Source organism: Myodes glareolus, chromosome 2 (genome assembly GCF_982192425.1).
Source record: "Myodes glareolus chromosome 2, mMyoGla1.1, whole genome shotgun sequence".
NCBI lineage: Eukaryota > Metazoa > Chordata > Mammalia > Rodentia > Cricetidae > Myodes > Myodes glareolus.
Genome location: NC_142027.1, coordinates 123,316,279 through 123,343,320, shown reverse-complemented (window position 1 = coordinate 123,343,320; position 27,042 = coordinate 123,316,279). Strand labels below are relative to the sequence as shown.

Sequence of the window (27,042 nt, the reverse complement as noted above, 5' to 3'; positions counted from 1 at the left end):
TTTGTTTGAGATGAGGTCTTACATAGCCCAGGCTTGGTATCAACTGGATGACCCTGTTGGATATAGGATATATATCTTCCTATATCCACCTCCCAAGAACTGGGACTGCAAGTGTATACACCACCACATCTAGCTAATTTTTCTCTTTTAAGACTTATTAATTTTTAAATTGTGAGGTGGGTACACATGCACGTCTTGGCTCACATGTGGAAGTCAGAAGGCAACTTTTAGGAGTTGGTTCTTTCCTTCCACCATGTGGGTTTAAGGTCATCATACTTTGTGGCAATTGTCTTTACCTGCTGAGACAAATCAAATATGCCCAATATTTCTTTCCTTTGTGTGTGTGTGGAAGGGTGGGGGTTGAGACAGGGTTTCTGTGTAATTTTGACCCCTGTACTGGAACTTGCTCTGTAGAACAGGCTGGTCTCAAACTCATATAGATATGCCTACCTCTGACTCCCGAGTGCTGGGATTAAAGGCGTGCACCACCACCATCTGGCTATTTCTTTACTTTTTAAAAAAGATTTTAAAAGACATTTTTTTATTTTTTAATTATAGGTATCTGTATGTGAATGTAGGCTCATGTATATAAGTGCAGTTCCCACAGAGCTGAGAAGAGGGTGTCACATCCCCCGAAGGTGGAGTAACAAGCAATAGTTTGCTGCCAACATGGATGTTAAGAACTCAGGTTCTTCTGGAGTTGTGAGTGCCCTTAATTACTACGTCATCTCTACAGGACCTAACTTTTCTTTTAAATATAAGAATCCATTATATTGTATTATAATTGCTAAACAAAGATCTAGATAGTGTTTTAACAATTATGACTTAGAAAGGCTAGAAATCACAATTTAATTTCTTTCTGACAGACATAATTATGAAATAATGATCTACTCATTAATATAGCTTACATAAAAATCATAATTAAAAACCAAATTGTGATAGATAAAATCCTTCTTCTGTAAATGTGTCATCCAGGTGGCACTGTGCTGGGCAGCATATTCCTGTAATCTTAGCGTCTGGAGGCAGAGTGAAGAGCATCACTGCAAGCAGGAGGCCAACCAGGGCTGCAAAGTAGGACTGTCCCAAAAATGAGTACTAAACTAAAGATTACAATAAAGCTAATTCTGAAAGAACTAACACAGAAAACCACAACTTAAAAGAGATCCATCCTCAAAGGTCTCTCCACTAACAGAAGAAAGTCGTGTAGGGTTTTAGTGCTAAAGCTTTACAACGCTCTCTAGTCCAGTGTCCTTGTTCTTACAGGTAAGAAACTGTGCTCCCTCTGAAGCTGTGGCCACAGAGACAGCTGCTAAAATGAAGTTCCACCCTGCACAACTTTGAATGAAGCAAAAACCATAAAACAAACCAAGGCTGCATCCCACACTCGAGGGTTTTCTTCATTTTTTTTCTTTCCTTTCCTTTCTTCCTTGCTTCCTTCCTTTCGGTTTTTTTTTTTTTTTTTTTTCTTTTTTCTGAGACAGGGTCTCTTTATGTAACTCTGGCTGTCATGGAACTCACTACGCAGACCAGGCTGGCCTTGAATTCAGAGACCCGCCCTGCCTCTGCCACCCAAGTACACCACTATTTCCAACTATTTCTCTTCTTTTCAAAGATCTGGGAGACAGGGCGATGTCTTCTACACCCATCAGAAAAAAAATTATGGGGTTCGGGTTGTGGGAGGACACTACAAAGGTCAGCAGATTAGCAATTCAGTCGAGTTTATAGAAAAAAATATGCTATTCACATTGGGGTTTGCTGTTTTGTTTTTGAGACAGGGTCTCTCTATGTAGCCCTGGCTGGAATGAGACTTGCTAAGCAGGCTAGCCTCAAACTCAAAGAGATCAACCTGCTTCTGCCTCTAAATACTGAGATTAAAGAGGCACATGCCACCATGCCTGGCTGTCATCCACATTGAAAGGGGACAGTGGAGAGTAGGTTAATGGCACAACTGTCCATATGGGTATTTGCCTCAGCAAAGAACAAGGAACACAAAAAGATTCTGGAACAGAGAGCCAAATCTCACCAAGCAGGAAAATGATGGAAAGCAAATATAAGGAAGAAACGCTTGAAAAGACATAGAAATAAAATAATCTCATCTATAACTCTCATTAAAAATGACTTAGGGCTGGAGAGATGGTTCAGAGGATAAAGGTGCTCATAGCTCTTTCACAGGGACCTGAGTTGAGCTCCTAGGACGCATGTCAGGTGGCTCACAGCTTCCAGGAATTCCAGCTCCAGGAACCTGTCACCTGCTTTTCGACTCAAGTTCATAAATACCCGCACAGACACATACTTAAAAACAATAGAAATAAGTCTTTTTTTAAAAAAGTTGCTTACAAGGAAAAAGAAGGTCTTTAAAAAAGTAAGAGATGTGGAGAGCACTGGAGACAGCATCAAGAACACAATGCCCACCTAACTCTGTGCTTTTCTAAGCCTCGAAACTGCTTCTTTGTAGGGCTCTGAATGACATCCAGCGATTGTGACTTTAATGCACATTTAAGACCATAAGGATATTTAGCTCCAGCTTCCTAATTAACAGAGGACCTCATTAGAAGCATGTACTATTTCTTGCTGCAAGGACACTATGTGAAGTCACTTACTTGGCCCGGGATGGCCTCGTGGGAGCTCTAGCGCTGTGACGAAGACTCAGCGTATTCTCATGCTCTACTTGTTTCACCTGGGTTTCGAGTTTTGAGATCATCCTAGATCAAAACAGTAAGACAAAGACATTACCACAGATTGAAAACGGAGCTAAACTACCAGGTGTTACTTAACTGTCCCTCTTTAGGAAGGCAATAATAGCCTGCTCTCCAGAAACTTCCTTCACAGTAAAGTGGCACCACTAAACTTTGAAAAGCTAAAAGAAAGAAAAGGGTGTGGGAGACAGGGGAATACGCAGGACAGCAAGGACACTGGCCTCTGCAAAGCCGCATTGCCTAGACTATCACTAAGGAAGGAAGGATAAGCAGGCATCTATGAAGTATGCAGGACAGAAATTAAATTTAAAAAATAGCATCCTAGCCAGGTAGTGATCGCGCATGCCTTTAATCCCAGCACTCGGGAGGCAGAGGCAGGCGGATCTCTGTGAGCTCGAGGCTAGCCTGGTCTACAAGAGCTAGTTCCAGGACAGGCTCCAAAGCCACAGAGAAACCCTGTCTTGAAAAACAAAAAACAACAACAAAAAAATAGCATCCTAATTTTTATAAGAGGCAAAAGCTAGACTATTCCTAATAACTCTCACCCCAGAGATGAGGCGGCAATTCATCTCATCTGTTCCATGTTCAGAAATAAAAGCCTCCTTTCGATTCTCTCACCAGAAGATAACTACCCCAAACAACTGTTTCCAATTAGCATGGCCTTTTCTTTCAATGTATTAATTTGACTCAAGTTAGTGAGTGAGTGTGCTCGAGTATGTGAGTACAGGCTAGTCACTGTGGGTGTGTGGAGGTCAGAGGCCAACTCTCAGGAGTCACTTCTCTCCTGCTACCTTGTGGGATCCAGGGATTGAACTCCAGGTGTCGGGCATGTGTACAAGTGCTCATCTGCCCCTCTTTCCTTGCTTTTAAACTTGTGTATGGGAGCCAGCAAAAGGGACTTCCACTAACCTCGAGAAGGAAAGGCTCTAACATGACAGGTTATCCCTCCAACATGGTAGGCAGGTGGCACATCTAGATACTTGGCTATTCTGCTCTGTGTAAATCCTTCACATTGCAGTACATTTCTAAACTTAGGGTATTAATAGATCCAAATGTAACTATTAAAAATATGTGTGGAAACTAATTTAGATATAGATATTCCTTTTTAAAAAAATTTAGTGTTAATAATGTGTATGGATACATGTCTTTGTGTAAGCATGTGCCATGGGTGTAGGAACAGAGGCTAAGAGAGGAAGCTAGATTCCCTGGAGCTGGAGTTACAGGAGGTTGTGATGCACCTTACATGGGTGCTGGAAACTGAACTCATGTGCTCTGGAAGAGTGCAGTGTGCTCTTAATCACTGAGCCATCTCTCCAGTCCAAATTAAGATATTTAGATCATTTATGACTGCTGTTACCTATTCAAGATCATTAAGTCTCCAAACCAGGTATTTTTTTGTTGTTTTAGTCTGGTTTTTCGAGAAAGGCTTTCTCTGTGTAGCCCTGACTGGCTTCAAACTCACTGAGATCCACTTGCCTCTGCCTCCTGAGTGCTAGGATTAAAGACGTGTGTCACTACATCTGATCCAAGCCAGGTCTTTTAGGAAGCGGATTCCCACAAACATATAGAATTTCATTTTCTTTCAGAGTGCCAGAGAAACAAAGTGAAACAGATTGCTCCTTCCAATTCCTTCTAGAAGTTACCATTCAGACTTCTCATTATGTCCCATTCCAAAAGCATAATGTCTGGAGAAATGCATGCACCTGACTCAACCTCTGTAGTGATATTTCATTTATATTTTAATAAATAAAGCATGCCTGAAGGCCAGAACACAAAACAGTAACACTAGTCAGCCATACAGGCCAGGCAGTGGTGGCACATACTTTTAACCCCAGTAGCCATACTAGTTTTCCATAGAGACAGGACAATGGTGGTGCACGCCTTTAATTCCAGCACTAGGGAGGAATATAAGGCAGGATAAGACATGAACTCGCTCTCTTTCTTTCAGTCTGAAGATTTCATAGAGGTAAGAGCTCTCTAGTGGCTTAATGGCTTTGATTTTCTGATCTTCAGGTTGAACTCAAATATCTGTCTCTGGGTTTTAATTATTCATGCTATATATGGTGCCCAACGTTTGGGATACGAATTTCTGAAAAAGCCATTTGCCTGTGACTTTTTAGTCACTGGTACAAGCCGGAGCTGTATGTGGGGCTCCCGCAGAAGCTGCATGTGGGGTTTCAGTCCCACCCAGCTAGGCCTTCTTTCCTTCTCCAAGAATCTGAGAGAATTGAAGATATTCCTATTGTATATGTAGCTTCTCTGAAATACTCTGCAGCTAACACCCGAACTCCAGAAGTACCTGGGCTCCAAACGCCACAGGAATCACGGGCCCTATACTGGCTGGTTGGTTCTGCCTTTAGGGAGTCTCTCTCCACGTGTGCTCCCCCCCCCCAGTGTTTTTTCAGACGGCTAGCTCGCTCGCTTACTTTCTCTCTCCTCTCCACCCCACTTCTCTCTGTGTCTCTCTCCCTACCACTATCTACCATGGGTTGCAGGCTCTCCCTGACCCTCTTCTCTGGCAGCTTCATCAACATCATTGGTACATTTGGAAAGACAATTGGGAATTTTTTTTTTTTTTTTTAGTTTTTTTGAGACAGGGTTTCTCTCTGTAGCTTTGGTGCCTGTCCTGGAACTCGCTCTCGTAAACCAGGCTGGCCTCGAACTCACAGCGATCTGCCTGCCTCTGCCTCCCAAGCTGGGATTAAAGGCATGCACCACCACTGCCCAGCTGACAATTGGGAATTCTCTGAAGGAATGGCTAAAAGAGGTTTCTTCCCACATTAAAAAATGGGCAAAAAAACATTACAATGGAGGAATTTATGTTTCTGTAAGATAATATGCTAGACAGTTTGAAACCAGAACAGTTAAATGGAGAGGAGATCTAATTTAGATGGAATTTATGTAATTTCAATTGTAAACTTTATCAGCTTTATCATTTTTAATGTATCACTAAAGAAGTTGGTTAATCTGAGGGCTAAGATACAGGCCTTCAAAAAACTTAATAAAACAGATCCCAGCGATATTCAAACCCAGAGGAATTTAATGGAAAATCAATTTCAGCGTTGCATTTTAAAAACAGAGAGAAACATCCTAAGGTTTTCAAACCAACTTTAATATATCCAGTAACCATACAGGAATTGCCAAATAACAGAGAGTACGAGCTGCACGGACTCCTGCGCCCATGTCAGATTTCAGGAGATTCAAGGAAGCAGTAGTCTCATGTGGCATGCATTCACCTTTTGTGAAGCAAATGTTAAACTCATGGTCAGTTTGTAATAGAATTATCCCTAAAGATCGAATAGAATTGGTTAAACATGTTTTAGAGACTGGTCCACAGTTACAATGGCATACCTGGTTCAGAGAAGAGGCTAAGAATATTGAACAGAGTAAAGTTAGAGGCATGGAAATCTCCAAAGATCAAATTCTTGAAGAATGAAATTATGCTATTGTAGAAAGACAATCTCTCAATGATGGTTACATGCTGGCTTTATGCCATGTAGCAGTTTTGAATGCTAGGGACAGAACTGAAGAAGCAGGAAAAAAAAGACTGAATCATTTTTTACAGTCATACATGGCCCCAAAAGAAACTTTCACAGATTTCTTATAAAGACTGACTTCAGCAGTAAATAGAATGATTTCAAATTCAGAAGCTAGACAAATAATAATTGAATCTCTGGCTTTTGAAAATGCCAACTGTCTATACAAAAAGATAATTAGGCCATTGAAGGCAAGACCAGCACCTTTGAAGAAATGGATTCAAGATACAATTAATATTAAGTCTCATGAATATGATGATGCATGGATAGGAGAGGTGATTTTTAGAGATTTGAGAAAAAATTAGAAATGTCAAGTGTTATAATTATGGCACACAAGGTCACCATAAAAGGGACCGTAGACAGGATGTTCCTAGAAACAATGTTTTTTCTAAGAATAAACCATTTAGAAGCCCCTCCCTTCTGGATTATGCAGAAGGTGTGGCAAAGGCAGGCACTGAACTAATGAATGTAGGTCAACAAGGAACAGTCAAGGTAATCTTTTGTTGTTGTGGAAGCTCTATGTAGGGCCTCTCACAGGCTCCCTGTCAAATACAGTTCGGTTACTTCCTGCCATTGTAGAGGAAACTCCTTGCCTGAGCAATTAAAGAACCTAATGCCTATTGTAAGAAACCATATTGCTCTGGATGATAGAACAGCTATAGAAAAGAAAACAAAATATTCAAGAGAAACCATAAAGTGAGTATTTTGGCAAACTTCTATAAACAAAGACTAAAATTAAAATTATGAATAAATAATGTTGTCATTGAAAGTCTAATAGACACAGGTGCGGATATAACACTAATTTCATCAGACTCTTGACATCCAAACTGGCCTCTTCAGGATCTAAATGTTCAGTTTTGAGGGATCAGAACTTTATCTCAGGTAAAGCAGAACATGAAATGGGCTGAATATATGGGGCCAGAAAGAAAATTAAAACCATATGTGGCTAACATAGCAATGAATTTGTGGGGACATAATTTGTTACAGCAATGGAATACTCAGATTAACATTCTCCTGATATTAGAAACAAACCATAAATTAATGTATATTTCTGGGAAAAATATTAGAAGACCTTATAAAGAACAGTCACCAACCATTCAGGTTGTACAAGAACAGGGCACAACAGCTGCTGATATTTCAAAGGCACCAACAGCCCCATCTTTAAAATGGTTGACAGACAAACCTGTATGGGTTAAGCAATGGCCTTTAACAATAAAGAAACTGCAGGCTATAGAACAGCTGGTACAGAAGCAGCTAGATAATCAACATATTGAAGAACCTTGGAATTCTCCTGTATTTGTTGTTAAAAAGAAATCTGGAAAATGAAGAATGGTGACAGATCTAAGAGCTGTTGATAAGGTAATTTAGTCAATAGACTCTACACAGTCTGGCATTCCTTTGCTTTCTCTATTGCCTAAAGGATGGCCCTTACAGGTATTGATTTAAAAGATTGTTTCTTCACTATACCTTACAAGAAAAAAACAAAAAAAAAATTGTCTTCACAGTGCCTACCTACTTACAATAATTCTCAGCCTGCTAACAGATATAAATGGAAGGGTCTCCCACAGAAAATATTAAATAGCGCCACCCTGTGCCACTATTTAATATTTTGTAAATCAGCCACTGGAAATGATACAAAAACAATTTTCTCAAGCTATAGTTTACCATTACATGGACAGCATTTTGCTATCTGATTCAATTGTAGATACTTTAGAAAAAAATGTTTGAAGAAGTTAAGAAAACTTTGCCTTGCTGGGGATTACAAATTGCTCCTGAAAAAATACAAAGAGAAGATTCTATTAATTATTTAGGCAATAAAATAGGTTTACAAAAAATTAGACCCCAAAAGGTACAAATTAGGAGAGATTGACTACAGACTCTTAATGACTTTCAAAGATTGCTAGGAGACATTTCCCATCTACGGAGCACTATTGGAGTAGGTCATGATGACCTGATTAACTTAAACAAAACCTTAAGTAGTCCCAGGGAATTATCAGCTGAAGCTGAGAGAAAATTGTCTTTGATTGTAGAGAAATTACAGAAGGCACATATGGATTGTGTGAATCCAAATTTTAACTGCATTCTGGTCATATTACCCTCCAAATATTTCCCTACAGCAATTTATTTGCCGAGGGAAGACATTAGCTTAGAATGAATTGAGTAAAAAATTAAAAACTTACGTGGAAAAAGTCTCTGAGTTAAGTCTAAAAGGAAAACTGTGACCTTGTCAATTAGCAGGAATAGACCCAGCAGAAGTTATAGTGCCTTTTAATAATGATGAAATTGACAAATTACAGAAAGAAAGTGGGCCCTGGTAAAGAGCTTCTAGTAATTTTTTGGGAGAGATTAACAACAACTATCCTAAAAGCAAGAAAATTCGACTCATACAGAGAACTAATTGGACAATTCCTTACATTGCAGGGGATACATCAATAACTAGAGCCCCTACACTCTATCCTGATACAAATAAATCAGGAAAGGAAGGTTATGAATCAGAGAATTTAAGTTAAGTGGAACAGAGCCCTTACAATTCTGTACAATTCAGAATTATATGCTAGTCTCATGATATTAAGGGATTTTAAAGAACCTCTCAACATAGCTACCAATTTGCAATATTTAGGAGTTGTTTTGCATATTGAAACAACTGAATTTATATGAGATACAGAATTGACTTCATTATTTATTCAGTTACAAGATATAACCAGGAATTGGCATCATCTCATATATATAACACACATCTGATCCCATAAGGGTCTGTCAGGTCCTCTAGCACAAGGTAATACAGAAACTGATCAATTATTGATTGGAAATGTGCAGAAGGCCTCAGAATTTCATTTTAAAATATCATGTCAATAGCAAAGATTAAAAAAAAATACTTGTTCTATCATGTGACAATGAGTCAAGGAAATGTCCTACTTGTTCTTTATACAACCAAATGCTACTACCTGTAGGAAGTAACCCAAAGGGTACTGGAATGAAATCTGGAAGATGGATGTATTATTCTATTTTGTAGAATTTGGAAAACTAAAATACGGACACCACACGGTTGATACCCATTCAAGTTTTCAACAGACAACTTACAGACAATGCTCCAGCATATATCTTCAAGAAAATGAAACATCTTTTCACTTATATAAAGTATATTATAGGTATACCACACAATCCTACAGATAGGCAGTTATAGAAAGATCAAATCAAACTCTAAGAGATATGTTAAATAAACAGAAAGGTGGAAAGAAAGATCAAATCAAACTCTAAAGGCTATATTAAATAAACAGAAAGGGAGGATAAATACTCCCAGAAATAGATTGCATAATGCTTTAGTAACTTTGAATTCTCTAAATGCTGATGAGAAACAAACAATAGCCACAGAGAGACATTGTATAGTAGAAAAATCTATGGAAGGAAATCAGTCGATATACTTTAAAGATGTACTGACCTTAGAATGAAAACCAGGACATATGTTATGTTGGGGAAGAGGTTTTGCTTTTGATTTCCCCAGGAGAAAAATCATGAATAACATCAAAATCGATAAAAATTCGATTTGAACAAGAGACACCTCTTAATTAGAAGAGATGATAGAACATCAAACAACATGGCCATTTAATCTAAACTAACATATAAAACTAACAAATGCATTTCATTTGATCAGATATAACTTGCCAAAAGAGAATCTCCACAAAATTAGGGTTAGGGAGAGATTTTCTTTTTGTCTTTTCAGGGAATGAAGACATCCAGCTAAGGAATCCAAAGACCACTGGACAAATGAGACATCTGAAGAAAAAGGACAAGTCATCCCAAAAAATAATGTCTGAAGAAGAAGAGTAAATTGGCCTATTGATATATCACATTTTCAACAGAATAGTATTTTATAAACCTTCCCAATTGTTTGTTTCTGTTGTTCTCTACAGATACATAATGCAAATGTTCTTTTGTAGTCTCAGGTCAATTAACGATTAAAGCTCGCTTTGGAGTTGGAGGGTGGCTCTCTCCTTCCCTAAACCCAAGCAGGTTTATTAAAGTGAAATCTAAAATCTCTGCTAATATCCGAAGAACCACCTGATATGGTACAGAAGAAAAACAAATATTTAAGGACTATTTTATTTTCACTAATCTCATAATCGTTTGGTTTTTATATTGACTCTTGGAAGTATAAATGTTGTAAGATTAATACATATATTCTAAATTTTTTGTCATGATATTAATGGTCATATAGAGTACTAACTAATTCTAGAAAAAGGTTTCATTTGTCTTCCTGTACATGATTTCAGGTTTGAATCTCTATCAGATTTCAGCAGTGAACCATAAGCATGTCTAACAGCGACCTTTGAAATCTCCAAAATGAGGATGGAGCCCCACAATGACAATTCCTCCAGGACCATGATTACACCACTAAGCTGAAAAACACCACCTAAAGATCACCTTTGGACTACAAACTGCTCAGAATAATTTCAAGGTGGGTAGCTGAGACAATCCAAGCTAACAGACTACTCTGAGCCCTGCACGTTCCCATTACACACAGACTGGACAGCAAATAATACAGCTACCTCTCCCAGGACTTGACAATTGACACAAATTTTTCTTTTCAGGATCCCCTAAAGACGCTGTCACCCCCCAGACAGCAGGAAGTAAATTTAAGAATACGATGTCTACATTCCCAAGGGGTGGGGTGGGTAGTTTTTGATGTCAGAGGGTTACAGATATTTGTCATTGTTTAAGGGGATTGGTTACAAGTTGCTATTGGTATTGGATCAGGGGAAAAAAAGCTAAACAAAGGAAATTAGATTCAAGGTTCTTGTTTGAAAAAAAGGGGAGGACATAGATATGGTAAGATAAAAAAGGTAGATTACTGAATCTACTTTTAAAAAGCAACTACTAGTTTTAAATGTTTTGTATACTGTATATCAATTTTGTATATTGATACAAATTTGAGATTAATTTTGTTAGAACATACTATACATACATTTCTACTCTCTCATTCAAGGTATTGTACTTAAATAATTCATTTAACAATGTAATGCAAATTTCTAGTCCTTGAAAATTATTATTACCAACTGTTTAGGATAATAAGGAAATGCAGGTTAGTAGTTAAATCACCTGCTATAATTGAACTTGCAGCCGGACAGTGGTAGCACATACCATTAATCCCAGTACTGTGGAGGCAGAGGCAGGTGGATCTCTGTGAGTTTGAAGCCAGCCCAGTCTACAAGAGCTAGTTCCAGGACAGATTCCAAAGCTACAGAGAAACCCTGTCTCGAAAGACAAACAAACAAAAAAACAAAACAAAATGAAAAAACCTGAGATTCCATCTTACACCTGTAAGAATGGAAGATCAAAAACAATGATAACAACTTATGCTGGAGAGGTTATGGGTACCCTCTCTATTGCTAGTGGGAGTGCAAACTTGTACAGTCGCTTTGGAAATCAGTATGGCAATTTCTCAGAAAATTAGGAAACAACCTACCTCAAGACGGAGCAGGACCACTTTTGGGTATATACCCAAAGGATGCTCAATCATGTCACAAGGACATGTACTTAACTATGTTCATATAGCATTGCTTGTCACAGCCAGAACCTGGAAACAAGCTCAATGCCTCTCAACCGAAGAATGGATAAGGAAAATGTGGTATATTTACACAATGAAGTACTACACAACAGAAAAAAATAAGGTAATCTTGAAATTTGTGAGCAAATGAATGGATATAGAAAACATCATATTGAGTGAGGTAACATAGATCCAGAAAGACAAATATCATATGTACTCACTTAAAAGTGGCTTTTGGACATAAAGCAAGGAAAGCAAGCCTACAATTCACAATCACAGAGAACCTAGACAACAAAGAAGACCCTAAGAGAGACATACATGGATCTAATCTACATGGGAAGTAGAAAAAGACAAGATCTCCTGAGTAAATTGGGAGCATGGGGACCATGGGAGAGGGTAGAAGGCGAGGGGAGAGGAAGATAGGGGAGCAGAGAAAAATATATAGCTCAATAAAATCAATAAAAAAAAATTTAATTATAAAAAGAAAAAAAAAAGAATATCCTGCTTCACAAAGAAGTGTATCAGCTATGCTAGGCCTGTGGGCAGAAGATGGATGCCCCAACACTGCAGAAGAACTTTGGGTGACTGTCAAGGCAGTCAGCTGTTTCTGTCGTTTCTCATATATTTTAGAAGTTGTTTGCTTGCACTTCCTGCTTACTCAGCTAATATTATTTTCTTCTCGGGTTTCTGATGGAGTTGAAGACTAGAGAGTTCTAGTTTTCCTTGTTTACCTGGTGCAGAAAGCAAGTTATGACAGAAAGTACAAGACTTTGGACTCACAAGATAGGATGGATATGGAGCATTTTCTCTGAATTTGTCAAACCCAAAAGTACTAGACGTTGTTAATATATTTATTGACTGTATATATTGTATATAGTTATTGGTCTTATTGTATATATTTTTTCTTATATTAGTTATAGCCTTTATTAATTTTAGACAAAAAGGGGGGAATGTAGTGATATTTCATTTGTATTTTAATAAATAAAGTTTGCCTAAAGACCAGAACACAAAACAGCCACACTAGTCAGTCATACAGGTCAGGCAATGGTGGCACACACCTTTAATCCCAGAAGCCACACTATAGTTAGCCATAGGGGCCTGGTGGTGATGGTGGTGCATGCCTGTAATCCCAGCACTAGAGAGTAATTTGAGGCGAGATGAGACAGGACCTCATTCTCTTTTAGTCTGAAGATTTCATAGTGGTAAGATCTCTCTAGTGGCTTTTTGCTTTGCTTTTCTGATCTTCAGCTTGAACCCTAATATCTGTCTCTGGGTTTTTATTATTCGTGCTACAAACCACCAATATATTTTAATGACTTAAGTATCTTCTGAGCTAAAATGTAATGTATTTCCACGTCCAAGGATTAGGATAAAACTTACTGTCAATTTTAAACACCCTCAGGAGAGAGTTTATTTTCCTCCTTGTCAATACAAACACAAAGGACAATTAGCAGCATATTTTATTATTGCAGTAAGAATTTACACAGAAGAATAAAAAGGACATTTACCTTTTCAAATCAGAAATCTGAGTGTGTGCATCAAGCAATTTGTTCTCAGTTGTGTTTAATGTATCCTAAGGGGAGAAAAAATTTCCGTAACTGAAGATAAGCATGCAGATGGAAACTTTTACTTCAAAGTGTGCAATAGAAAGCTAATGTAAGGCTAAACAAGCAGCTGTCAATTACCATGAAACTCAGCAAGGATGGCATCAGTGTGGAACCAATCCAGGCAACTCAAGGGGGAAGCAATAGCATAAACACTGGCCTATACCCAGGACTCTAACAGATGCAACCCATTGCATGCTTAACTAGAAGCAACCCCACATTAAGATGGATCTATTTTGGCTATGAACACGACTGACAGCTTAGCAGAATGGCACAACAAAAACCTGAAGTGATGTTTCAGACACTGTGGTTTATTTCTGAACCCAGTCTCAGCTGTAGCTTTTCACTAACTTTACAGGTCTTTTCACTAACCTTACAAATTCATACTCTCCTTCTGCATGCAGCAGACTGGCTGGAACCACTTTCTGCCTACTCACTGTGGTGCTTCATTAAGTTCAGCTATACAACTGCAAACAGTGCATCAGCTACCATTTCAGACACAAAGGGTAAATTCTTACTACTCCATTAAAGAATAATGCTTTGAAAATGTTAACTTTATATGTACAGGGATTAGAATTTATATATTATTTAAATTCTTCTACCTAGTTTCATCTCAACTCACATCAAATATAACAGCCATTCAATAATATTTGGCAAATTATCAGATCTCACAAAGGTTCAGCCAAGTAGAAGATCTGAAAATAAAGGTATTAACGCAGGAAGGGTAAATACATGGACTGGTTCAAACTGCTCCAGATGGAGAGATGGGGAAGGTCAGGTCTTTTGCCCATTACCTTTACACGCCCGTGCTCTTTTCCGAGGGACTCGTACTCTCCTAAAAGCTGCAAAGAAAACAGAGAGTTGTACCACAGAACTGAACAGGTAACAAAGGAACAGCACCCTTCAACTGCCAGTGTCAGGAAAAGAAGGCCAACACAGAAGCAGTGCTTCTGAAAAAAGGAATGGGACAACCCTGATAAAATGTTTGAAGGCACTTTAAGTATGAAACAATTTTAAAGGTAAAACAGAGGGCTGGAGAGATGGCTCCGTGGTTAAGAGCATTGCCTGCTCTTCCAAAGGTCCTGAGTTCAATTCCCAGCAACCACATGGTGGCTCATAACCATCTGTAATGAAGTCTGGTGCCCTCTTCTGGCCTGAAGGCATACATGCAAACAGAATATTGTATACATAATAAATAAACATTTTTTTTAAAAAAAAAGTAAAACAGAGCAATAGCAAATTGAGCCCTCAATGTAATAGTAAAATGTATTTGTATTGTCTTTTAAAAATTTATTACATAAGATTCATTAAACTTTCCTACATTTATTGTATAACATAAAAATGGGATGCCAAAAAACCTAGTATTATTTAAAAATATATATGACGGTACACCCTGCAATCCCAGTATTTAGGGGCTGCAGAAGAAAGATGGCAAATTTGAGGCCAGTCAGACTTCCATATGAGATACCCAGAAAGGCCCAGGATGAGGATGTGTTCACACTGCTAGGCAGAAAGTATAGGAATGGTTCTTAAAATAACAAAAACATGCTGGGCGGTGGTGGCACATGCCTTTAACCCTAGCACTCAGGAAGCAGAGGCAGGCAGAACTCAGTGAGTTCGAGGCCAGCTTGGTCTACAGAGAGTTCCAGGACAGGGAGGACTGTTACACAGAGAAACTCTGACTCAAAACACCCACCACCCCTCCCCCCCCCCACAAAATCTATAAAGAACAGAAAGAAAAACAAACCTACAAAACAAAATTCCCAGAGTGAACAGTCTCTTAGGTGCCGCAATGAACACAGAACCAAACTGCATCATTTCCAACAGGGCAAGACCCCAAAGCCCCCAAAGTGGGGAAAAACAGTGACAAAGATCAGCTGACCATAAAAACATTGCTGGAAGGCAGAAGTCACAGGCCATGACCAAACTGATTAGAGCAACAAGAAGCCGTGGAATTAGTTACTACAGTGTCTGAGCGTCTCACCACCAGCCCTGTCCTCATTCAGACTTGAGAAACACTTCTATTTAATTCCACAACAATAACGTCTAGGAACAAAGGAAGAAGCACAATCAACACTACCAGAAAGACTTCAAGACAAAGTGACTTCAGATCATTAAAGTACCATAACTTAAGAATCCAGATATTAAAAAATGATAACAATCTTAGAGAGCCAGCAAGATGGCAAGTGAAGGCCCATGCCTAAAAGCAAGACAACCTGTTTTTGATTTCCAGGACCCACAAGTTGTCCTCTACACATGTGCCATGGTATATGTGCATGCATGTATGCACACATAGATAGATGATAGATAGATAGATAGATAGATAGATAGATAGATAGATAGATAGATAGATAGACAGACAGATAGAAGATAAAATAGAAAAAAGAAACCTTATTTTAAAAAAACATACAATTTAGAAACCCAATCCATTATCAATGTTTTATTAATCCAATTTTAAGTGAAATTAAATCAAGATAAAAAATTCAAAGCTGGGTCTAGAAAGATAGCTCAGTGGCAAGAACATTGGCTGCTCTTTTAGAGGATCTGGGTTCATCACCTACACTCGCTGGCAGCTTACAACCATCTGACTGCAGTTCCAAGAGAGCTGGCGCCCTTTTACAGCCTCTGTATATGTTAAGCATGCACACAGTGCACATGCATGCAGGCAAAATACTTATACACCCAAAATAAAAATAAATAAATGTTTAAAAAAAAAACTAAACCTGAGTTGAGCAGACAGCTCAGGGGGCAGAAGATATGTAAGCCTGAGTTCAATCCTTGGAATCCACAGTGGAAGAACCAACTCCTCAAAGTTGTCTTATGATCTCCATACATGTGTCAACACTCACACACACACACACACACACACACACACCATACATACACACACATAATAAAGTTTTTAAAAAAATCACCAGGTAGTGGTTGCCACACGGTTTTAATCCCAGCACTCGGGAGGCAGAGGCAAGAGGATCTCCGCGAGTTTGAGGCCAGCCTGGTTTACAAGAGCTAGGTCCAGGATAGGCTTGATAGTTACAGTGAAATCCTGTTTAAAAAAAAAAAAAATCAAACAGTGCTGGAGAGATGGCTCAGAGGTTAAGAGCACTGGTTGCTATTCCAGCGAAAGGTAAAACAGAGGGCTCAGCGGTTAAGAGCATTGCCTGCTCTTCCAACAGTCCTGAGTTCAATTCCCAGCAACCACATGACAGCTCATAACTGTAACTCCAGTTCCACAATATATACCTCACACAATATATGCAGGTAAATACCAAAGCACATAAAATAAAAAAAAAATTAAAAATCAAACTGAACTGGGAAGTAGTCACACATGCCACATGCCTTTAATCCCAGCACTCAGGAGGCAGACACAACTCAGAAGGCTAATCTCTGAGTTCAAGGTCAGCCTGGTCTACAGGGCAAGTTCTGGAACAGCCAGGACTACACAGAGAAACCCTGTCTTGAAACAAAGCAAACAAAAAAGCAATCTGTCTCTAAAGGACCATGGACGCAGCTCTATTGGTAGCATACCTTGAACGGTGTTCTAGACTCCACCCTAGCACCCGGGGCAGGGAATGGGAAATGGATAATAATGAAGCACCACAGAGAGCACACACACACAAACAATGATACCATTAGGTTCTAGACTATAACTGCAGAATGGAATGTAGGGAGGGGGCTGGCAACACAAAAACAGTAACAAATAGCCAGGCATGGGAGTGAACACCTATAACTACAGCACACAAGAGACTGGGACAAGGGAATCACAAGTTCAAGACAAGTGTGGGCAATATGGCAAGCCCCTGTCTCAAAAAAGCCCTGTCCTGAATCTGGATTGTATCATTTTACCCTGTCAGCCACAGGTGTTATGACAACTCAAACGGTGACACACGAGAAAAGAGAAGTGAAGGAGGTCAGCCATCTTTCTACAGCTCTGACAGGGACCGCTGCCACCATGAGGGTATGCGGAGATACAGGCAGTTTAGGCCAAAATGTACCTAGAGAGTCACCGCAGCTTCAAGGGTACACTAGCTTCAGACGTTACTTTTGGCCAGCTGTAGATGGGATGTGAAATGGCCCCCACAGGCTGCCGTTTGAACACTTGGTTTGGGAAGGTTGTGGAGACTTCCTAGAGGAAACGAGTCACAAGGGCTGGGCCTTGAGGTTTTATGGTCTGAAAGAACTTTCTACTCACTCTGCTTCTTGTATGTGGATGTAATGTGACCACGCAGCCTCCTACTCCTGCCACCACACCTCTCCTGCCAGGAGCCACGCTTTCCCATGACAGAGGACTGTCCCTCTGGAGCTGAAGAAAATCAACCCTGTCTCTTCAAGCTGCTTTGGTCAGAGGACTCAGGCAGCAGCCACAGTCACTGGGTACTTACATCCTGAAACATTTTGTTTTCTTGTTTCAGCCTAGCTTCTTTGTCATCTGAGAGTTTGTAAGCATTCTCAAACGCTTCTTCCAGATCGTGCAGCCGACACTTTAGCCGAATGATGGTGTTATCTTTTTCTTTACTGCTTGTTCTCATTTCCTCAATTCGTTCCTGCAAAATTTTGGAGGCACTGCTGGCTGCACTGAAGCGTTCTCTCAAATCATTCTACACAGTAAAGACAGAGATACATCAGTCCAAGTGAAAACAGTGCCTCCGTATTAGCTGATCAATTATGGACATTAAAATAAAAACCCGCATACAAATGGAAATAAGCTACTTGACATCCTGTTGTATCCTGAGACAGAGACTAGAGAGGACCACTCTAACGGAACTACTCCATGAGATTACCCAAAGGTGGAGACAGAAAACAAGCACATAGGGTACAAGGGTTCTAGGACTTGCATAGACAGCACTGTCTGTGGATCAACCTAATGAAGAAAAAAATAACTACAACATCAGAGGAATTCTGAAACTGTGACTAGAATGCACTGTTCAATATTCATTTGCTGAGGGCTGGGGATTATCTATACTCTATGAAAACACAAAATTAAAAATGTACCTCATGTGTTAACATTCATTCAATGGTGATTTCTGAAATACCAGATAGATGCCATGCCACAGGATGCCAAAATGTAAGATGAAAGCTGGGCGCAAAGCCTCTTGCCTGCAGTCTAGCTAATTAGAAGGCTGAACTGCAAAGGCTGCTTATGCACAAGTCCAAGACCACCCTGAGCTAGAACATAGCAAGACCCCATCTCTAAACAAAGCAAGAAAGTAAGATAACCAAAATACTAGTCCCTAACTTCATGGAAGAGTTTATCATTTAGATGAAGCCAACAAAATGACTCAGTTATTAGACACTGGCCTAGCTTGGTTAGGACCAGAAGGGGGCTAGGCATTAAAGCAGAGGCAATGCATAGAACAAAACAGGTATTTTCCACCAAAATTTTGCTTATAAGGTAATATATAAAGAATAAAAAAAAAGAGTAAAACTTATTGCTGGGTGGTGTGGCACACGCCTTTAATCCTAGCACTTGGGAGGCAGAGGAAGACAGATTTCTGTGAATTCAAAGCCAACCTGGTCTAGTGAATAAGTTCTTGGACAGCTAGGACTACACACAGAGAAATCCTGTCTCAAGAAAACGGAAAAAGAAAGAAAGAAAGAAAGAAAGAAAGAAAGAAAGAAAGAAAGAAAGAAAGAAAGAAAGAAAGAGAGAAAGAGAAAAATAACATAAAAGTATAAAAGTTTAAGTCAGGCATAGTAGTGCACACCTTTGATCCTAACACTTGGAAGGCAGAAGCAGGTGGGCCTCTGTAAGTTCAAGGACAGCCTGGTCTACACAGCGAGTTCTAGGAAAGCTGGAGCTACACACTTTTTTAAAAAAGCTTCTGCACACCTAGCTATACATCCAGTAAACAAAATTAAAAGTTGTGATGATACACACCTTTTAGACATTATGACACTAGAACCAGTCACATAAAACAATACTTACCACTTCTATTTCTAGCAAATTATTCTTATTCTCAAGTGTTCGCATACGACTAGTAGCTTCATTCAATGCACTGTCCAGCTGGCCACATCTAAAAAAAAAGCAAATTTAGAATCAGCTAGAAAACAAAATAATTTCTCCTTTTTTTGTTGGTTTTTGTTTTTCTGGTTTTTTGGGACAGGGTTTCTCTGTAACAGCCCTAGTTGTCCTGAAACTAGCTCGTGTAGACCACAAACTCACAGAGATCCGCCTGCCTCTGCCTCCTGAATGCTGGGATTAAAGGTGTGTGCCACAACCACCAACAAAAAGGAAATTCTAATACCATGGACCAGTCTTGAGGATGTGCTACATGTCAGTAACAAAACACATATCCCTAGTCTCTGCAAGAGCCTGGGTTCCATTCCCAGCACCAAAAGAAGGAAAAGAAAAAGAAAGATAAATACTGTGACTTCACTTGCAGAGTATTTGTTCAAATTCATGGAGACAAACAGGACAAAGGTAACCAATGCCAAGGGAAAGGAGGTGGGATGGGGATAAGGATCTAATGAGAACCGGGCTGCAGTTCTTAATTGTTCTTTGTTTTTCATTATTCTTTTCCCAATATTTATCTATTGACACTGAGTGGGAAGTGCCTACCGGGAACTGAACCCAGCATTTCACATGTTAGGCAAAGCCATCTACCAACTGATCTATAGCTCCAGACCAGAATTTCAGGAGTTAGTTTTATTCCCATGTGTTTGCTTGTTTGTTTGTTTGGTGTGTGTGTAAAGACAACTTGCAAAAATCTCCTCTTCTCTCCCTCCACCATGTGGGTTCCAGGAATAGAACTCAGGTTGCCAGGCTTGGCAGCAGGCACCTTTACCAGAGTTTGCTTTACAAGAGGAAATGGTTCTGAAGATGGACAATGCTTGATGGATACACAATATTGTTAATATATTTCAGCTACTGAACTGCACACTTAAAACAGTGAATTTCTTATACACAATTTGATATTTAAATTTTATATTTTTAAAATAGAGAAAACTGTACAAAATAGCTTGATGTTAGCATGGGAAAATCTGTCTGAACACACACGTGTCCAGGATATAAAGAGCTGGGCTATTTGGAGTCAGGGCACAGCATCTTTCTGAGCTGTTTCAAACTCAACATTAACACACTGTTCTTTTTATTAAATGTACACATGTGTGTAGAAGTTCGAGGGATCAGCTGTTATATGTAGGAACAATACCCACCTCCTCTGAGAAATGGTATCTTTGGCCTGGAGCTCACCAATTCGGCTAGACAGGCTAGCCAATGAGCCCTGGAATCCTTCTGTCTCCAACTTCATGGTAGTAGAATTACAAGTGCCCAGCTCTTTTTCACACAGGCCATGGGATCAATCCCATGTCCTCACACTTACAATTGAAGTGCTTTGCCAACTGAACCATCTCCCCAGCCCTGAAACACTATTTTTTTTTCTCAGTTTTTTTGAGACACAATTTCTCTGTGTACCCTGGTTGTTTTGGAACTCATTTTATAGACCAGGCTGGCCTCAAAGTCAGAGATCTGCCTGTCTTAGCCTCCCCGCATGCTACAATTAAAAGTTTACAACACCATGTCCAATGTTTGTTTGTTTTGTTTTTTTTTTTTTTTAGCTAAACTCTTCTGAGATTTTATTTTTGTGTGTGGGTATTTTGCCTGCATGAGCATCTGTTCACCACATAAGTACTGTAGTGCTTGGGAGGGCACTGGCTCTCCTGAGACTAGAATTACATAGAATTACAGACAGTGACTAGCTGCTGTGAGATCCCTAAAAGTGCTCTTAAATGCTAAGCCATCTCCAGAACAACGATTTATTATTTTTAATCATATGTATATGTGTGTGTGTGTGTCTGTGTGTTTCTATGTGTGTCTGTGTGTAGATACCATCAAAGACCAGAGGTAGGAAATCCTCAGGAGCTAGAGTTACAGGCAGTTATCTGTTACCTGTCATGGGTGCTGGGAAGTGAACTTGGATCCTTCTGGAAGAGAAATATATGCTCTTAACTGCTGAGCCATCTCTCCAGCCCCGAAGTTACGATTCCTATAAAGAATTCCTTTGCAAGTTATCGTAGACCTCAACAAGGTCCACAAAATTCAGCTACTATCTGACTCAGTGTTTAATGATAAAAACCAAATTACAAAAAACAGGTTAACCTGATTTACATGCCAGGTCTACATTAAACACTTTACATTCAGTCTCATAATCTTTCTTTTTTTATATATTTATTTATTTTATTTATTATATATACAATATTCTTTCTGCGTGTATGCCTGAAGGCCAGAAGAGGGCACCAGACCTCACAGATGGTTGTGAGTCACCATGTGGTTGCTGGGAATTGAACTCAGGACCTTTGGAAGAGCAGGCAATGCTCTTAACCACTGAGCCATCTCTCCAGCCCCCATAGTCTTTCTTTTAAAATGTGTGTGTGTGTGTATCTGTGTGTGTGTGTGTGTGTGTCTGTGTGCGTGTGTGTGAGAGAGAGGGGGAGGGAGAGAGAGAGAGAGAGAGAGAGAGAGGGAGGGAGAGAGAGAGAGAGAGAGAGAGAGAGAGAGAGAGAGAGAGAGGGAGAGTCACACAAATCCACAGATATCTACAGTCCATAAGCAGGCACCAGATTGTGAAGGGGGAAGACAGTACAGAAGTTCCTCCATCTTATATTCTTCCAGAGACTGTTTCCAGGTTTAATTAGAATCCCATGGAAAACTACCCATCTCTGTGTCAGGATGTACTAGCTAACTTATCTTAGCTTCTGTTAAAACTGCTTGTTTGTCTGGAACCTCCTTCAGCTAATTGCTTATGTTAGTTTCTGCTTCGCCAGACAGCAGTGGCACATGCCTTTAATGTCAGCACTCAGGTCGGGCGGTGGTGGCACACACGCCTTTATTCCCAGCACTCGGGCAGCAGAGCTCTGTGAGTTCGAAGCCACAAAAGCTACTTCCAGGGTAGGCTCCAAAGCTAGAGATCCCCTGTCTCAAAAAAACCAAACCAAACAAACAAACAAAAAACCAAAAAAACAAAAACCACAAATCCCAGCACTCAGGACTGCACTCAAGCAGGCGGATCTCTTGTGAGTTTGAGGTCAGCCTGGTCTACAGAGCTAGTTCCAGGACAGGATCCAGAGAAACCCTGTCTTGAAAAACAAACAAACAAAACAAAACAAAAAAGCAAAAACTGCTTGCTTCAAACTGCCTATTCTTGCAGCTGCCAAAAGAGATTCCTAGATGAGGTCTCTGCCCTTAAAAACCATGTTCTGGACACTTGGGGCCTCACCTAGGTCTATGAACACTTTGGATGTGGTTCCAGCCAGCTGGAATAAAGACTTTCAACTGGCTATACTGTGTCCAAGTGGTTATCTCTAGTGGGCTCCCCATACCATTATCCCCTGGAGCTAGAATTAAAGGCAGCTGTGAGCCACCTGATATCAGTGCTGGGAACTGAACTCAGGACCTCTGGAAGAGCGGTATGCATCTTTTCAGATGGTTTTAAATTTGTTCTTTGACTGTACCATACATGTATATGGTATAGTCTTTACCCATCCCTTGTCTGCCCCCTCTCCGCCTCCTCACCTCACCAACTCTACCACACACAAAAGTTGCCGCATTCCCTTCCTCCCTCCCTCCCTCCCTCCCTCCCTCCCTCCCTCCCTCCCTTCCTTCCTTCCTTTTTCGTTATAAAGCTAGGGTTAAAACCCAAGGTCTCATGACACTAAGCCCAATACTCTACAAATGGGTTACACTCCCAGCACCCTAAGTCCCAGAATTCTTCATCTTCCCCACTCCCCCCAACCCCCCACACAGGGTTTCTCTGTGTAGCCTTGGCTGTGCTGGAACTCACTTTGTAGACCAGGCTGGCCCCAAACTCACAGAGGTCCGCCTGCCTCTACCTCCTGAGTTGTGGGATTAAAGGCATGTACCACTGCCTGGCTAGAATTCTAATTTTGTATGTATATTCCTAGTGTGTATGTGAGTGGATAGTGTGTGTAGAGGTCAGAGGACAACTTTTAAGGTCAGTTCCCCCTCCATCATGTGAGTACCAGGGATGAAGCTGGGCTCACCAGGCTTGGTGGGAAGTGTGCTTCCTGTTAAGCTATCTTACCAGCCCACATCCCAGGATTCTTACTTCTCCCACAACTCCATAGTGGTAAAGATCCACAAACGATTCTCCCTTCAGAACTTAATCCACACAAAAGGCATGGCTTGTGTCAGTTACTAGAGAATAACAAGTTGGGTCAAATCTTTAAGACTAACCCGTGTCTCCAGACACGTCCTAGTTTACACATCTGTGGGGTAAATTCTCAGATACAAAGCACGCATTTTTCACAGCATTTTATACCACACCATGACATACTTTGTGGAAGCAATCTACCCAAGGTGGAGAAACACTAACTCCATGGTAGCCTTACCTGTCTACAAGAATTTCATTTTTCTTCTTCCACTCTTCAACGGCAGAAGTGTCTTTTGCCTCCAGTTTCTGTTTCAAACTATTTATCTCTGATTCATAGTAAGCTCGAAGATCCGCTATGTGTCGTGCATGCTTCTCCTTGAGGTTCTGCCGGATTCTGTCGGGGAGAGGGAAGACGCTCTAAGGAAAGACAGTCAAGCCGCATGTTTTAGGGCTAACTGAAAGGGATGGACCTGGGGCAGTTAATCTTCACTGGCAACTTGACAGAAGTCACCTAAGAGACACAAGGTATGTCTGTTAGGGTGTTTCCAGAGAGGTTTAACCGACCCACTCTGAATGTCCATGGGCTGGGGTCCCAGACTAAAGAAAAAGGACAAAGGGGATAAAGTAAGCTGAGCACCACTGTCTTCTCTCTGTGCCTCGATTGCAGATATGGCGTCACGCAGTCTCGTGTCTGTCACCCGCCACCATCCTTCTCACTGTGCTGGACTGTATCCCTCAAACTGTCAGCCAAAACAAACCCTTCCTTCCTTAAGATGCTTTTGCCAGGTGTTTGGTCACAGGGATGAGAAAAGTAGCTACCAAACACACCACAGTCATTCTCATAGCCAGAGTTCAACCTGTTCCTCCATACACCCTGGAAAACACAACAGATGTCCCATATGCTCTAGACAAAGAAGCATTCTGCTTAGCTCCCATTTAAGGGATGCCTTTGTCAGCACCTTTGCTTCTGATTTTAAGACAGGGTCTCACTGTATAGCCTTGACTGGCCTGAAACTCACTCTGTAGACCAGGCTGGCCTTGAACTCATAGAGGTCCTCCCGCCTCTATCTCAAAAGTACTGGGATTACAAGCATGTGCCACCATACCCAACCTTTATCAATATCTTTCACTTCAACATAGCTGTCAATAGTGAAAAACACACATTGGTTATATTTCATTAAGATTTTATATTTTACTGTGGTCCAATAAAAACCATTTTCATCATTCAATCAGATATCACAAGTCTATTAACATTAGCAGTATAAGTCAGTTGCTGAAATACATACTTAGACAACATCACAGGATCTTCCAGGGAAGTCAATGAAATGCATTCTGGGACACTGTTGGCTGTACCTGGAAGCTGGGACTGACTGACTGAGGCAGAAGCCACTGTGACAGTGTTTTCTTCGTCTACAGTTCTGACTGAGATATCGTTGCTAGTGATGGTGCAGAGTGAAGGGACCGTGGAACTCGTCCTACTTTCACTGTGGAATGCATGGCTTTTCCAAGTGTCCACAGGTGACGTTTTCGTAGTTGAAGGATATTTGGGGAACCCAGATACCTGAGAAGCGTTATGACTTGCTTGTGAAAATAAGTCACTGTCAGAGTGACTGCACAGGCTTGGCTCCAGAACAGAGTCTGGAGAAAAGGATATTCTCTCATCAAGAGCACTCAAAAAGCCATGGGGCTGAATCCCCGCAGCCTTCTCCTTTGGCTTCATATGTATGGTTGGATCCAGAGTCAGAACCTGGAAGTAAGATGGACAAGCATCAGGTTGAAGCCTTGGTGATCAGGCTGGGTTGCTGGCTATCAGGAAAGTGGGCCTTAGCTTTGAGGGGCAGTGAGGCTGAAGAGAGCATCCTACTGTCACTCATCAGGTGACTGGGACTGGAAGCGAGGGTGAGGTCCCCATCAAGAAACTGCTTTGCTTTCACTTTGTTTTCTAGAATAGAACAGTGATAGTCACTTCATCTCATTACTGGCACAAAACTTAAAGATACGAAGCAAAATAATTTAAACGGTATTATTAACAATGAAAAAATCTGATATCAAGATCAACACCTTAAAAAAATCTGTGGAAGATTTTTAAATAGACTGAAAATCTAGACTTTTGAATTAATAATATCAGCTCTGAAGACCTTTCCGGTGATGCCTCCTTCAGAATGGAAACTTGCTTATCTCCTAACAATAAGGACTAAGAGGACATTGAGACCTGGTTAGCAGTCCACAAATACAATCCTCGGCGGTCCTTGACATGGTCTGGAGCCTCACTTTCCCTCAAAGACTCATGTGCTGACAGTGACATCAGAAAACACTGGATCCTTGAAAAGATGGAGCCTAGTAGAAGGAAGTTAGGTCACCAGGGACATGTCCCTCAAAGATACTACAACTCTGGTACTTTCCTCTTTTTCTTTACTTCATGGCCGTCTTTCTCTGTCTGTCCATGATCTTTGGCCTCACCACAGACCCAAAAGCAATTTGAAATAACAATGAACTGAAACATGAATAAGTCTCTTGTCCTTTTTGATAGATTCTCTCACAACAATGGAAAACTGACTAATATTCTGTCTCCCTACTCAAAAGAACCAGTGTTTGAGAGCTGGAGACATGGTTCAGCAGTGAAGTGCACTGGCCAGTCTTACAGAACCCTATTGTGTGTGGGCTTTCTTTCCTTTATTTTTTTTTCCCTAATGTGTATCAGTGTTTTGCTTGCATATATGACTGGCTACCAGTGGCATCCTTGGTGGTCCTGAGAAGGCCAAAATTCAACATCAGATCCCCTGGAACTGGAGTTACACAGTTATAAGCTGACACACAGATGCTGAAAATTGTACCTGGGTCCTGTAGCACGAATAATAAAAGCCCAGAGACAGGAATTGGAATTCAACCCAAAAACCAGAAAAGCAAGACAGGCAAGCCACTAGAAGTCTTACCTCTACCAAGGCTGGGCGACAGCAAACTAAGCCATTTCGGGTTGAACCATAATTTTTGTCATTGGGCTTTTATTATTTGTTCTATAGGGTCTTCTGGAAGAGCAGCCAGTACTCTGAGCCATCTCTCCAGCCCAAAATACTGTATTTTAAAAAACACCAAGTTTTAGCTGAACAATACCTATAACCCCAGAACAGAACAGGGACAGTGGGAACAGGAAGATCAGGATTCAAGAGTAGACTACATAAGAGAAAACAAGAACAGAGGCTGGCAAGATAGTTGAGCAGGTAAAAGCGCTTGTTCTTGAAGACAACCTGGCTGCAGTTCCCAGAACCACATAGTGGTTCACAATCAGCCTTAACTCAAATCCCAAGGAATCAAATACCTTTTTCTGGCTTCCACAGGCTCCCAGAACCACACAGTACAGACACAAATACAGGCACACTCACACACTCTCTATTACACACACACACACACACACACACAGGTATTTAAAACAACTTTAAAATTTGTATTACATTTATGTATGATCTTATGTGTACACGTGACATGTGCCACGGCAGCCTGAAGAGTTGAATTCAGGCTGTAAGGCTTAGTGGCAGGTACCTTTACTTGCTGAGC

At 40.5% G+C, this 27,042-nt stretch overlaps 1 protein-coding gene across 8 annotated transcripts in view; it reads right to left on the bottom strand.

Annotated features, from left to right (window-relative positions):
* The window catches only part of Mphosph9 (M-phase phosphoprotein 9), a 73,394-nt gene that overhangs the window by 20,874 nt on the left and 25,478 nt on the right, over positions 1-27,042 (bottom strand). For 7 of the 8 annotated variants that reach the window (XM_048447235.3, XM_048447234.3, XM_085679058.2 and 4 more), the window contains exons 9-15: positions 24,777-25,237; positions 23,729-23,884; positions 19,308-19,395; positions 17,764-17,979; positions 14,176-14,223; positions 13,286-13,350; positions 2,601-2,702 (exon numbers count right to left, since the gene is read on the bottom strand). In XM_048447235.3, coding sequence (XP_048303192.3) covers positions 2,601-2,702; positions 13,286-13,350; positions 14,176-14,223; positions 17,764-17,979; positions 19,308-19,395; positions 23,729-23,884; positions 24,777-25,237 — 1,136 coding nt within the window. The remainder of the gene's footprint in view (positions 1-2,600; positions 2,703-13,285; positions 13,351-14,175; positions 14,224-17,763; positions 17,980-19,307; positions 19,396-23,728; positions 23,885-24,776; positions 25,238-27,042) is intronic. The other variant, XM_085679064.2, reaches the window with a different exon arrangement.